The sequence below is a fragment of the Bufo bufo genome, chromosome 2 (assembly GCF_905171765.1).
Source record: "Bufo bufo chromosome 2, aBufBuf1.1, whole genome shotgun sequence".
In the NCBI taxonomy this organism is placed as follows: Eukaryota; Metazoa; Chordata; class Amphibia; order Anura; family Bufonidae; genus Bufo; species Bufo bufo.
In genome coordinates this window covers 835,204,672-835,217,387 of record NC_053390.1, presented here as the reverse complement: position 1 = coordinate 835,217,387, position 12,716 = coordinate 835,204,672, and the positions used below count along the sequence as shown (strand labels likewise).

Here is a 12,716-nt window from a genome sequence, read left to right as displayed (position 1 = left end):
GATGGTGCAGTTACATCCACATTGGGGATCATTTATGAGACCGCTCCCTGCTCTGCCCCGCGCCGTAACAAATGGGACTTACAACTATTGTTACAACAAAAATAGTCACAAGTCCCTTAATAAATCTCCCCTCTGACTCCTGTACTGTGAATAAGGATGTAACGGCGCCATCAGAAACGCGTCAGAGACTCGAGGGGACGTCTGGAACGTTCGGACTAATAAAGAATACGGCTTCTAACCGAGGGCTGGAGATTTTCCCATTTCTACAAAACTACAGAGTCTGCCGGTGCCTGACCCAGGACCCCTCTCTGCCCCATTTCCGTGAGTGGGGACCACGCGTTTTATCCAGGATTTACGGAGAGCGCCACATCTCTTCTTTCTTTTTACTTAGAGCTGCTTTGTGGTCCCAGATAATGAAAAGATCACTGAAATCTGTTATGGAGGGGTCTAGAGCGCGTGACATATTACCTGCGGGTGCCTCTTCCCTTCTATCCAGGGACATACAGTGGGGGAGATTGTCCACCTTTCACTTTCCAAAGGAGTTCTGCAAAATGTAACTAGAGGTCCCTCTAGTGGAAGCGTGGAGGAGACACATTTACATGCAACGATCTCCTCCACAGTATAGGGAGCAGTGATCACTAATGCCATCGATCGTCCCATTACAGAAGCGTTCCTTCCTGATAATCACCTGCTCGTCAGTGGAGGAGACACATTTATATGCAGCGATCTCCTCTACAGTATAGGGAGCAGTGCCGTCGTTTGTCCCCATACAGATTCCTTGTTTCCCGACACAGCGATTTCGGTGCCTGCACAGATGATTCAATTACCCGACTAACGAGCGTTTCGCTCATTGATCGGGTAATCCGTGGCGCCTTTACACCGCCAGAAAATCTGTAACGAACATTCCTGTGAGCGCGATTATCTGATTCCTGCCTCGTGTAGTCGTGTAGCGGGCTCTTTAGCCAGTTTTCCTTTACACCAGTTTTGATAAATCTCCCCCAGTGACTGAAGCCTGCATGGTGTCCACAACCCTCCCCCTGCAACGTGCAGTAGATAAGTCCTGATGTCCGTGTCCTTACCCACCCCCCACATGGACATTCCCCAGAGCACAATGTAAGCAGTCCTGCTGCTGTGTCTGTCAGTGTGCAGCATGAGGTTGCAGCCCCAGAGAAGACACTGCTCCACCAGTCAGAAGAGAGGGAGGAGAATGGCTCAGCTTCCTGATATGACTCTTTCCGGACCTGACATAGAAGATTACATGTGAACAGAGCAGAGGACGTCAGCAGCAATGGCTTCTTCAAAGAGTAAAGAACTTGTGGAAATTAGAGGCTTTGGTACACCTAGTGGATACTTCAAGGAAAAGGAATTCTTATCAGTAGAAGAGATCTACCACAAGCTTCCGGGGAGAAGCATCAATAAGGCTGGAGTAACTATGAGAGGAAATATTCAGCAAAACCGCTCGGATGCATTCCTTCATCTTCCAGTAGAGTTCTCCATCAGTGGTCTTCAGCACTGCACCACCATGGACTCCACCAGGAAGATTCTGGAGTCACAATCCTTTATAGGAAGAGAACACGAAAGAGAAGAACTCAAAGACCTCTTCTTCTGGTCTGTGAATGTTCCTTCCACTGATATAGAGAAGGCTCAAGAAGAAGCTTACACTCATGTCCAAGAACACGTCCCACCTCATGAGGCAAAAGAATACAAAGAAGAAATAACTCAACAATTCGCCAACTCTCCGGCATTTAATAATGAAGCTTCTCGGTATGGAAACTTCCGCTTCTCCTACCAGTTCTCTGACCTCATTTCTCTATATGAGGCTCAGTTTTGTGAAGGTAAAAAGCCACAGCTCAGCATTCTGGGCACAGATGTCTACAAGCAGGAGATTGCTCATTATGTGGTCGTCCACTGTCCTGATAGCACCCGATTTAAAGACCACCCAAGGGTTCCTAGGCTCCAAACCAGATGTGAACCTCTACCAAATGTCTTCTTAGTGGATGACACCTTGTATTGGAGACCTGAATCCACTTCCAATGCTCTGAAAGTGAGAAATAAGGACGGTCACATTACAGCCTGCAACCAACTGGAACCTTGTAAATCATTTGAGCACTCAGGACACTGCCTCCATTACATTCGATGTGCCTGGAACCACCTGGTGATTGCTTTCCATATTCCTCAGGGGGATGCATTAAAAATCCCTGTAGAAAATCTCATTGACCACCTCTCCACCTGTTCAGCTCTAGATCCTTTTATGAAAGAAAATTCAAGAATAAAAAGAGGTGAAGCTGAAAAACACATCAAGCACTTTCAGCAGCAGTATCTGGGAAGAAGCCAAGAACTCCGACCAAAAGTAAGAGCCACGTGTTATCCATGTTATATGTCTAGTCCATGGTTATCTAGCAGTGTAGTGTCCATCCTCTAGTGGTCAGTGGTATATTATATGTCCAGTCCATGGTTATCTAGCGGTGTACTGTCCGTCCTCTAGTGGTCAGTGGTATATTATATGCCCAGTCCATGGTTATCTAGCGGTGTACTGTCCATCCTCTAGTGGTCAGTGGTATATTATATGTCCAGTCCATGGTTATCTAGCGGTGTACTGTCCATCCTCTAGTGGTCAGTGGTATATTATATGTCCAGTCCATGGTTATCTAGCGGTGTACTGTCCATCCTCTAGTGGTCAGTGGTATATTATATGTCCAGTCCATGGTTATCTAGCGGTGTACTGTCCATCCTCTAGTGGTCAGTGGTATATTATATGTCCAGTCCATGGTTATCTAGTGGTGTACTGTCCATCCTCTAGTGGTCAGTGGTATATTATATGTCCAGTCCATGGTTATCTAGTGGTGTACTGTCCATCCTCTAGTGGTCAGTGGTATATTATATGTCCAGTCCATGGTTATCTAGCGGTGTACTGTCCATCCTCTAGTGGTCAGTGGTATATTATATGTCCAGTCCATGGTCATCTAGTGGTGTACTGTCCATCCTCTAGTGGTCAGTGGTATATTATATGTCCAGTCCATGGTTATCTAGCGGTGTACTGTCCGTCCTCTAGTGGTCAGTGGTATATTATATGTCCAGTCCATGGTTATCTAGCGGTGTACTGTCCATCCTCTAGTGATCAGTGGTATATTATATGTCCAGTCCATGGTTATCTAGCGGTGTACTGTCCATCCTCTAGTGGTCAGTGGTATATTATATGTCCAGTCCATGGTTATCTAGCGGTGTACTGTCTATCCTCTAGTGGTCAGTGGTATATTATATGTCCAGTCTATGGTTATCTAGCGGTGTACTGTCCATCCTCTAGTGGTCAGTAGTATATTATATGTCCAGTCTATGGTTATCTAGCGGTGTACTGTCCATCCTCTAGTGGTCAGTGGTATATTATATGTCCAGTCCATGGTTATCTAGCGGTGTACTGTCCATCCTCTAGTGGTCAGTGGTATATTATATGTCCAGTCCATGGTTATCTAGCGTTGTACTGTCCATCCTCTAGTGGTCAGTGGTATATTATATGTCCAGTCCATGGTTATCTAGCGGTGTACTGTCCATCCTCTAGTGGTCAGTGGTATATTATATGTCCAGTCCATGGTTATCTAGCGGTGTACTGTCCATCCTCTAGTGGACTGCTCAGAACATTATCTGGTGGCCTCACATGTGAATGAACCATATGCTTGTATGTTACATGTGGATCATGTGTGTGATGTTATAGATTCTACTGTACTTTTCTTTAGGTAAATTCCAGTCATGGAGACCAGTTTGGCAAACATTCTGACCGGACGCCTCATACTGAGACAAATATACATTTAGAGGGAAAAGAACGAAGAAGAGAAGCTGAATCGAATGAAAAGCTGCATGACTGCAGAGGTAGGTGTAAAAAGATAAAAGGGTAAAATAAACTGGTGATTAGAGATGTCCCGAACTATTCGCCGTTGAACAGTTCCCGGCGAATATAGCTGGTTCGCGTTCGCCGCGGCGGGCGAACATATGCGATGTTTGGTCCGCCCCCTATTCGTCATCATTGAGTAAACTTTGACCCTGTACCTCACAGTCAGCAGACACATTCCAGCCAATCAGCAGCAGACCCTCCCTCCCAGACCCTCCCACCTCCGGAACAGCATCCATTTTAGATTCATTCGGAAGCTGCATTCTCAGTGAGAGGAGGGACAGTGCAGCAGCTGCTGCTGATTTAATAGGGAAATCGATAGCTAGGCCAGTGCATTCAGTGTTCACTCCAGTCCTGAAAGACTCATCTGATCTCTGCTGTAAGGACAGCACCCCAAAAAGCCATTTTTAGGGCTAGTACATCAGTCTGCTTAATTTTTTTATTTTTTCTGTGTAATCTAATTGCAGTTTCCTGCCAGCGTGTGTGTCAGGCTCACAGCGTATACTGTGCCCACTTGCCCAGTGCCACCACTCATATCTGGTGTCACGGTAGATTACATAAAAATAAATTAACTATTTTGACTGTGAAATAATAGCAGTCAGTTGCCGGCACGTGTGTGTGTTTCAGGCCCTGCAAGTGCACAGTGTCACCAGTGCAACTCATATCTGGTGTCACAGTAGATTATATTTTTTTTAAAAACTACAATTTTGACTGTAATAGATTGAATAGCAGTTAGTTGTCTGCATACGTGTGTATCAGGCCTACAGCGTCTACTCTGCCAACTTCTGCCAGTGCACAGTGCCACTCATATCTGGTATCACAGTACCTTGCACGCATAGTACAACTAAACTAATCTAAAAAATATGACAGGCAGAGGCAGGCCACCCCGCAGGGGCCGTCGTGGTCGTGGTGCTGTGATTTCCTTTGGCCCTAGAATAATGCCCAGTGTTCAGAGGCCACGTACCCAGAACTCGAAAAGTTCTGAGGACATAGTTGACTGGCTAACACAGGACACCCAATCTTCTACAGCTTCCGCTCGGAACCTTGACGCACCATCCTCCTCCAGCTCAGCTTCGGGCACCTCTCAAGTTACCACTCGCCCGCCGCCACCACCACCACCACCACAGCCACCACAGCTGCTTCACTTGATCTGTCAGAGTAGTTATTTACACATCAGTTGGAAGAAATGAGTGATGCACAACCATTATTGCCAGAGGATGTCCGCTCGAAGAGAAGAAGAACAGGGGGAAAGTTCAGATGGGGAGAGAGAGAGGAGGAGGAGACGAGTAGGAAGCAGGGAGAGGTCGTCACAAGGAGCTAGTGGCACAGTCAGACAGCACGTATCGGCACCCGGGGTCAGCCAGACAGCCCACCAATCAACGCATGCTGTTGCCACCACCAAAATGCCGTCATTGCAAAGCTCAGCAGTGTGGCTTTTTTTTTGTGTGTCTGCCTCTGATAACAGCGATGCCATTTGCAACCTGTGCCAAAAGAAACTGAGTCGTGGGAAGTCCAACACCCACCTGGGTACAACTGCTTTGCGAAGGCACATGATCTCACATCACAAACGCCTATGGGACCAACACATGAGTACAAGCAGCACACAAACTCAAAGCCACCATCCTCCTCCTGGTCCAGCATCTTCAGCCACGTCAACCACTGCTGTCCTCCTTGCCCCCTCTAAACCACCCGCCACTCCGTCTCTCGCCTTGAGCAGTTCCTGCTCATCTGCCCACAGTCAGGTGTCTGTCAAGGACATGTTTGAGCGTAAGAAGCTAATGTCACAGAGTCACCCCCTTGCCCGGCGTCTGACAGCTGGCTTGTCAGAACTCTTAGCCCGCCAGCTTTTACCATATAAGCTGGTGGAGTCTGAGGCCTTCAAAAAATTTGTAGCTATTGGGACACCGCAGTGGAAGGTACCCGGCCGAAATTTCTTTTCACAAAAGACAATCCCCAACCTGTACTCTATTGTGCAAAAGGAAGTCATGGAATGTCTGGCACACAATGTTGGGGCAAGGGTCCATCTGACCACTGATACCTGGTCTGCAAAGCACGGTCAGGGCAGGTATATCACTTACACTGCGCATTGGGTAAACCTGCTGATGGCTGCCAAGCATGGAATGCGTGGCTCTGCAGAGGAGTTGGTGACACCGCCACGACTTGCAGGCAGGCCTACTGCCACCTCCTCTACTCCTCGTACTCCATCCGAATCGCTAACCTCCTCGGCTGAGTCCTCTTCTGCTGCTGCGTCTATCCCGGATACGACAGTGTCACGCCGTCTTGGTGTTGACTTGCCTGAAAGCAGAGAGTCACACTGGACCAGCACTCCTGTCCGCCCTGAACGCACAGGTGGATCAGTGGCTGACTCCGCACCAACTGGAGATCGGCAAAGTGGTGTGTGACAACGGAAGCAATTTGTTGGCGGCATTGAATTTGGGCAAGTTGTCACATGTGCCGTGCATGGCACATGTGTGTAATCTGATCGTACAACGCTTTGTGCATAAGTACCCAGGCTTACAGGACGTCATCAAGCAGGCCAGGAAGGTGTGTGGCCATTTCAGGCGTTCTTACACGGCCATGGCGCACTTTTCAGATATTCAGCGGCGAAACAACATGCCAGTGAGGCGCTTGATTTGCGACAGCCCGACACGTTGGAATTCAACACTCCTAATGTTCGACCGCCTGCTCCAACAAGAAAAAGCCGTCAACGAGTATTTGTATGACCGGGGTGCTAGGACAGCCTCTGCGGAGCTGGGAATTTTTTTGCCACGTTACTGGACGCTCATGCGCAATGCTTGTAGGCTCATGCATCCTTTTGAGGAGGTGACAAACCTAGTCAGTCGCACCGAAAGCACCATCAGCGACATCATCCCATTTGTTTTCTTCCTGGAGCGTGCCCTGCGAAGAGTGCTGGATCAGGCCTTAGATGAGCGTGAAGAGGAAGAGTTGTGGTCACCATCATCACAACCAGAAACAGCCTTATCAGCATCGCTTGCTGGACCTGCGGCAACGCTGGAAGAGGAGTCTGAGGAAGAGGGGTCAGAGGAGGAATGTGGCTTTGAGGAGGAGGAAGACCAAGCACAGCAGGCAACCCAGGGTGCTCGTTGTCACCTATCTGGTACCCATGGTGCTGTACGTGGCTGGGGGGAAGAACAGACCTTCAGTGAGTTCAGTGAGGACGAGGAATGGGACATGAGGAGCTCGGCATCCAACCTTGTGCAAATGGGGTCTTTCATGCTGTCGTGCCTGTTGAGGGACCCTCGTATAAAAAGGCTGAAGGAGAACGACCTGTACTGGGTGGCCACGCTACTAGACCCCCGGTATAATCAGAAAGCGCCTGAAATGTTACTGAATTACCGGAAGTCGGAAAGGATGCAGCAGTTCCAAAATAAATTTAAAAGTATGCTTTACACAGCGTATAAGGGTAATGTCACAGCACAACGGGAATCTAACAGGGGAAGAGGTGAAAGTAATCCTCCTCCCTTGGCTGCAAAAACAAAACCAAAAAAAAAGCACATACATGTGTTAATTCCCCTTCGTGATCGTTACCTTGTTGTGGTGAAGGGGCTTGCGTATCACAATGAAGCGATCACCTCTATGAGTGTGTTGGCAATGGCAATGTTGGCACACCCCAGATGATAAGGTCGTTGCTTCATTGTGAACAGACCAAAAGCGATCGGCTGGATAATTTTGCATAGAAAAAACATACATTTTCTTTGTGATCATCTAAGGTGATCATTAAAGCCTACTAGGCCAACAATGGGCCCACACTGCAGAATCATTGTTTTCTGGGTCACTTAACTGTCACTGAACTACCTCCGCACGACCATAGGCTTTGAAAAAACCCCATCGCCTGCAATCTCCCAAATGTGCTCTATTCCATACACGTCCCCTGTTAGGGGACGTAACAGGGATTAAACTAATAGGAATAGTACTACTTAACACACCTTATAATAATAATAATAATACTAGTGGACGTAACATGGATTAAACTGATAGGAATAGTACTACTTAACACACCACTTATATCTGGTGGCACAGTACATTGCACGGCCCGTGCCCCAAATTGGAAGTAAGAGGACCGACCAAGCATCTTTTTCAATCTTCCGGTTCCTAAAATCTATTCCATACACCGGCCCCTGATGGGGGACAAAACAGAGATTAAACTGGTAAGAACAGATTTTTTTAATTTAAAAAAAATAGGACAGCCTCTGCGGAGCTGGGTATTTTTTGCCCGCGTTACTGAACGCTCATGCACAATGGCTGTAGGCTCATGCGTCCTTTTGCGGAGGTGACAAACCTGGTCAGTCTAACCCAAGGCAACATCATCGACCTCATCCCATATGCGTTTTTTCTGGAGTGTGCCCTGCGAAGAGTGCTGGATCAGGCCGTAGATGAGCATGAAGAGGAAGAGTTGTGGTCACCATCACCACCAGAAGCAGCCTTGTCGTCGTCGATTGCTGGACCTGCGGCAACGCAGAGAGAGGAGTCTGAAGAAGAGGAGTCAGAGGAGGAAGGTGGCTTTGAGGAGGTGGAAGACCAAACACAGCAGGCGTCCCAGGGGGCTTGTTGTCACCTTTCGGGGACCTTCGGTGATGTACATGGCTGGGTGGAGGAAGAGACCTTCAATGACATCAGTGAGGACAAGGAACGGGACAGGGCTAGCTTGGTATCCAAACTTGTGCAAATGGGGAGTTTGCGGTTGTGCAAATGGTCTGTTTGCGGTGCGTTAAACGGGGAGGTTGGTCCGTCAGAGTTTGGTCTGTCACTGTGAAGCGGGCGTAACCCTTACACTACCTGATCGATACAACATCATACCTAATCGTATACACACACTGGATGTTTTAAAGCACGTTATTCCAAACAATTTAGGAATGTTAGGTGATTTATGCCCTTTATGGATTAAAACCAGACTCTCACTTGGAGTATTGTGCGCAGTACTGGAGGCCATATCTCCAGAAGGATATAGATACTCTAGAGAGAGTTCAGAGAAGAGCTACTAAACTAGTACATGGATTGCAGGATAAAACTTACCAGGAAAGGTTAAAGGACCTTAATATGTATAGCTTGGAAGAAAGAAGAGACAGAGGGGATATGATAGAAACTTTTAAATACATAAAGGGAATCAACTCGGTAAAGGAAGAGAGCATATTTAAAAGAAGAAAAACTACCACAAGAGGACACAGTTTTAAATTAGAGGGGCAAAGGTTTAAAAGTAATATCAGGAAGTATTACTTTACTGAGAGAGTAGTGGATGCATGGAATAGCCTTCCTGCAGAAGTGGTAGCTGCAAATACAGTGGAGGGGTTTAAGCATGCATGGGATAGGCATAAGGCCATCCTTTATATAAGATAAAGCCAGGGGCTATCCATTGTATTCAGTATATTGGGCAGACTAGATGGGCCAAATGGTTCTTATCTGCCGACACATTCTATGTTTCTATGTTTCTATGTTTCTATGCGTCAACTACGTAATTTTCCATGGGAGTTTTGCCATGGATCCCCCTCCGGCATGCCACAGTCCAGGTGTTAGTCCCCTTGAAACAACTTTTCCATCACTATTGTGGCCAGAAAGAGTCCCTGTGGGTTTTAAAATTCGCCTGCCTATTGAAGTCTATGGCGGTTCGCCCGTTCGCAAACATTTGCAGAAATTCGCGTTCGCCGTCCGCGAATGGAAAATTTTATGTTCGCGACATCTCTACTGGTGATAACTGGAAGGGCAACGTAGACTGGACACCACTCAGGAACTTACCATACCGTACCAGACTTTCCATAGAAGAAAGCATTTATTGTAGAAGGAAGGTTTTTATCTTTTTTTATTAACATTTTGTACATATAGGAATTTTGTTTCAAAAAGTTTTCGACCTTTTTTTTTTTTTTAGAATTTACTTGCTGTATGATTGTTTGCCGATCAAGAATTCTGAACCTCTTTAAATCATGTAAGACTAAAGTATCTGAATGTCTCTCCAAATCCCAGCAGACGTGATGGTCACACAGGAACAAGTAGAACAAGAACATTGTTGAGAAATGTTCCGATGGTTAAATCACGTTTGGCATTTTCTTGCTGAAAACTCAGTCCCAGACCATTTTTGATTAATGGGATGTGATAACTAGATTTCCAGATAGAATCCGCACGCGTTCCTTAGTTCACCTAATGAACTGGGTTAGAGGCCACGCGCCAGGAAAGTCTAATACTTGGGAGGTCATAAAGAACGTGGCTTGGTGATACCTGCCATGTCCATTGCTGAATTAAGTCTATAAATGCTGCAGAACATTAGCCCTTTTTTGGTTTTAGCATCTGAATTTGGGCATTTCACAAATTTACTCCATAGATCTGCTGATGACACTCTGATTTTTGGGTTGGATGTTCAGTAAAAGTCCTGCTATAATTCTAGAAGGTTACTCTGTGGCAAGAAACCTATAGTCATGGGCTGCACTACTTCTCCTGCCTGGATCTGTCTCTCAGTATGTAATTTATATGTCAATTTTTACATTAACCATTACATTAACTTGTCTTGTTTCTGGAGCATGCTCGTTGACGTGTAAGAGAAAGGCCACACGCTGAGTTTTCCTGATGCACTTTTAGAAGCCAAGACCAAGATTGAATTAAAAAGGAGGAGACATTGTATCTGTCCTTTATACGTCTCTCTACTTCTGATTTTGGCTTCCAAAAGTTCATCAGGAAACCTGACCGTGTGGTCGTATCCTAAGTCGTTTTAACATAATATCCGCTTTTCTGTTGCAGCCCCCACCAAGGAAAATGTAGAGGATACCACCAATGAGATAAATAACTCCACGTTACAAAGTAAACAGTTCTTTCAGTCTATGTTGGACTGTCAAAAACAGCTGATAACATCTATTGAAAATGTCGGAAAAAATCTATCAGAAGGTTTCCACAGTCTTTGCCAGGAACTAAGAAATGTGACCAGTGCAATTACTTCTTTCCAGATGGACATATCGAGACGAGAACATCGTCCTTCATCATCTTTAGAAACAAAGGTTGGACGAAAGACATTTACCTCGAGTCCATCTTCATCGTTGCAATCGGATGATCTTACAACCACTTCAAGGGTTGTGGTGGATGGTCCTGAAGTGTACAGTTCACAGGGTTATGGGGAGCAGAAGTCCTTATTGAACGAAGATAGTTTAGAGACTCAAATGGATGGTGTAAAACCTGCAGAAGGAGAAGTCAGAGAGCAGCCGTCCGCACATGTCAGGGTGAAGCAGGAGAGGAATGGAGGCTCAGTAACTGGAAAGCATGCTGCTGAAAGAGGAGACACTCATGAACTTGAAGAAAGTTCTGAACAATATGGTCCACCATTAAAGAAAAAAAATGTTGATTTTGGTTTACATGAATGATTTCCGTGGAGAAGATGTCTTTCAGTCCGTGACATCATTAGAACATCCAGATCCCAGAAACATCTCCGTATTTGATTGACGACATAAAGTGAAGTTTTGGCCGGGGACATCATGACTTCTCCTGTCCTCACAGATACTTCCTGCCGTCCAGTAGATGAATGGATCACACGTTGCTCACGGCCCCTTGGATCTTCCCCCGGCTATTATTATTTTACACCGGTGCTGTGCATGCACATTTTGCTTTTATCAGTGACAGAAATGTTTGCAACTAATCTATTCACGCACAGTGGATTTGTGGCAGAAATTTCTGTGTCTGAATTTAACTTTCAGTTATCTGAGGTTGCTTCATCAGAAATTAATATTTCATAACTTTGGAATGCTTTTTTCTTTAGCAAGCCATTCTCAGATTGTTTTGTCATGACGCATCGTACTTCATGTCAGTGGAACTTTTCAGTTAATATGTTTTGCATTTATTTGTAAAGAAAAATAATCAAAAATTTACAGAAAATTCAGAAAAATTCACTTTTCAAAATTTGAATTTCTCTGATTTGAAGACATATAGTGATACCTCATAAAATAATTACTACTTAACATTCCTCATATATCTATTTTATGTTTGAATCATGTAGGAAATGTTATTTTATTTTTTAGGATGTTAGAAGGCTTTGAATTTGCAAAGGGTTCACAAACCCTTAGCAAATTCAAAACTCAATATCTATTACCCTTATTCTGCAGTTTACAGAAACACCTCATATGTGATCGTAAAACTGCTGTATGGGCACACAGCCCAGCGCAGAAGGGAAGGAGCGCCATAGTTTTTGGAAGGCAGATTTAGTGCATTTTGTCAATGTTGCATTTGAAGAGACCTTGAAGTACCCCTACATTGGAAACCCCCAAAAGTGACCCCAATTTGAACACTACACCCCAAAGGAATTTTTCAAGCTGTGTAGTGAGCACTTTTACCCAACAGGTATTGTATAGAATTCAGAAACACTTAGCTGTAAAAAATTTAAAAATCACTTCTTTTTTTTTTAAATGTCACTTTAGGCCCAAATTTTTCATTTTCACAAATGGTAACAGGAGAAAATCAACCCTCAATTTGTTACCCATTTTCTCTGTTAATACGGCAACACCTTATATGTGATCGTAAACTGCTGTGTGGGCACACCGCAGAGCTCAGAAGGGAAGGAGTGCCATATGGGTTTTGAAGCTCAGATTTCACTGAAATAATTTGCCAGCACCATGTTGTATTTGAAGACGCCCCTGAGGTACCCCTTACAGTAGAAACTCCTAAAAAATTACCGTATTTTGTAAACTATACTCTCAAGGAATTTTTTAATGGTTGTAGAGAGCACTTTGACCCAAGTGTTTTGCAAAACAGATGGTGCACAGTGAAAATTGCTATTTTTCCACAGATATGCCATTTCATTGCCCAATATGTTGGGTTCATCATGTGCAATTATGAAAAGTCATCC

At 45.2% G+C, this 12,716-nt stretch overlaps 1 protein-coding gene across 1 annotated transcript; it reads left to right on the top strand.

Moving 5' to 3' along the window:
- The first annotated feature begins 1,255 nt into the window (after positions 1-1,255).
- LOC120990541 lies at positions 1,256-11,713 on the top strand. Its single transcript, XM_040419419.1, has 3 exons — positions 1,256-2,350; positions 3,732-3,864; positions 10,628-11,713. Exons 1-3 carry the CDS (start codon positions 1,289-1,291, stop codon positions 11,239-11,241), a joined length of 1,809 nt encoding a protein of 602 aa, XP_040275353.1. The 5' UTR covers positions 1,256-1,288; the 3' UTR covers positions 11,242-11,713.
- The last annotated feature ends 1,003 nt before the right edge of the window (positions 11,714-12,716 follow it).

Coding starts and splice junctions, on each gene's coding strand:
- LOC120990541 (XM_040419419.1), top strand. CDS start 1,289: ATGGCTTCTTCAAAGAGTAAAGAACTTGTGGAAATTAGAGGCTTTGGT. Junction 2,351..3,731: donor GCCAAGAACTCCGACCAAAA/GTAAGAGCCACG, acceptor ACTTTTCTTTAG/GTAAATTCCAGTCATGGAGA. Junction 3,865..10,627: donor AAAGCTGCATGACTGCAGAG/GTAGGTGTAAAA, acceptor TTTCTGTTGCAG/CCCCCACCAAGGAAAATGTA.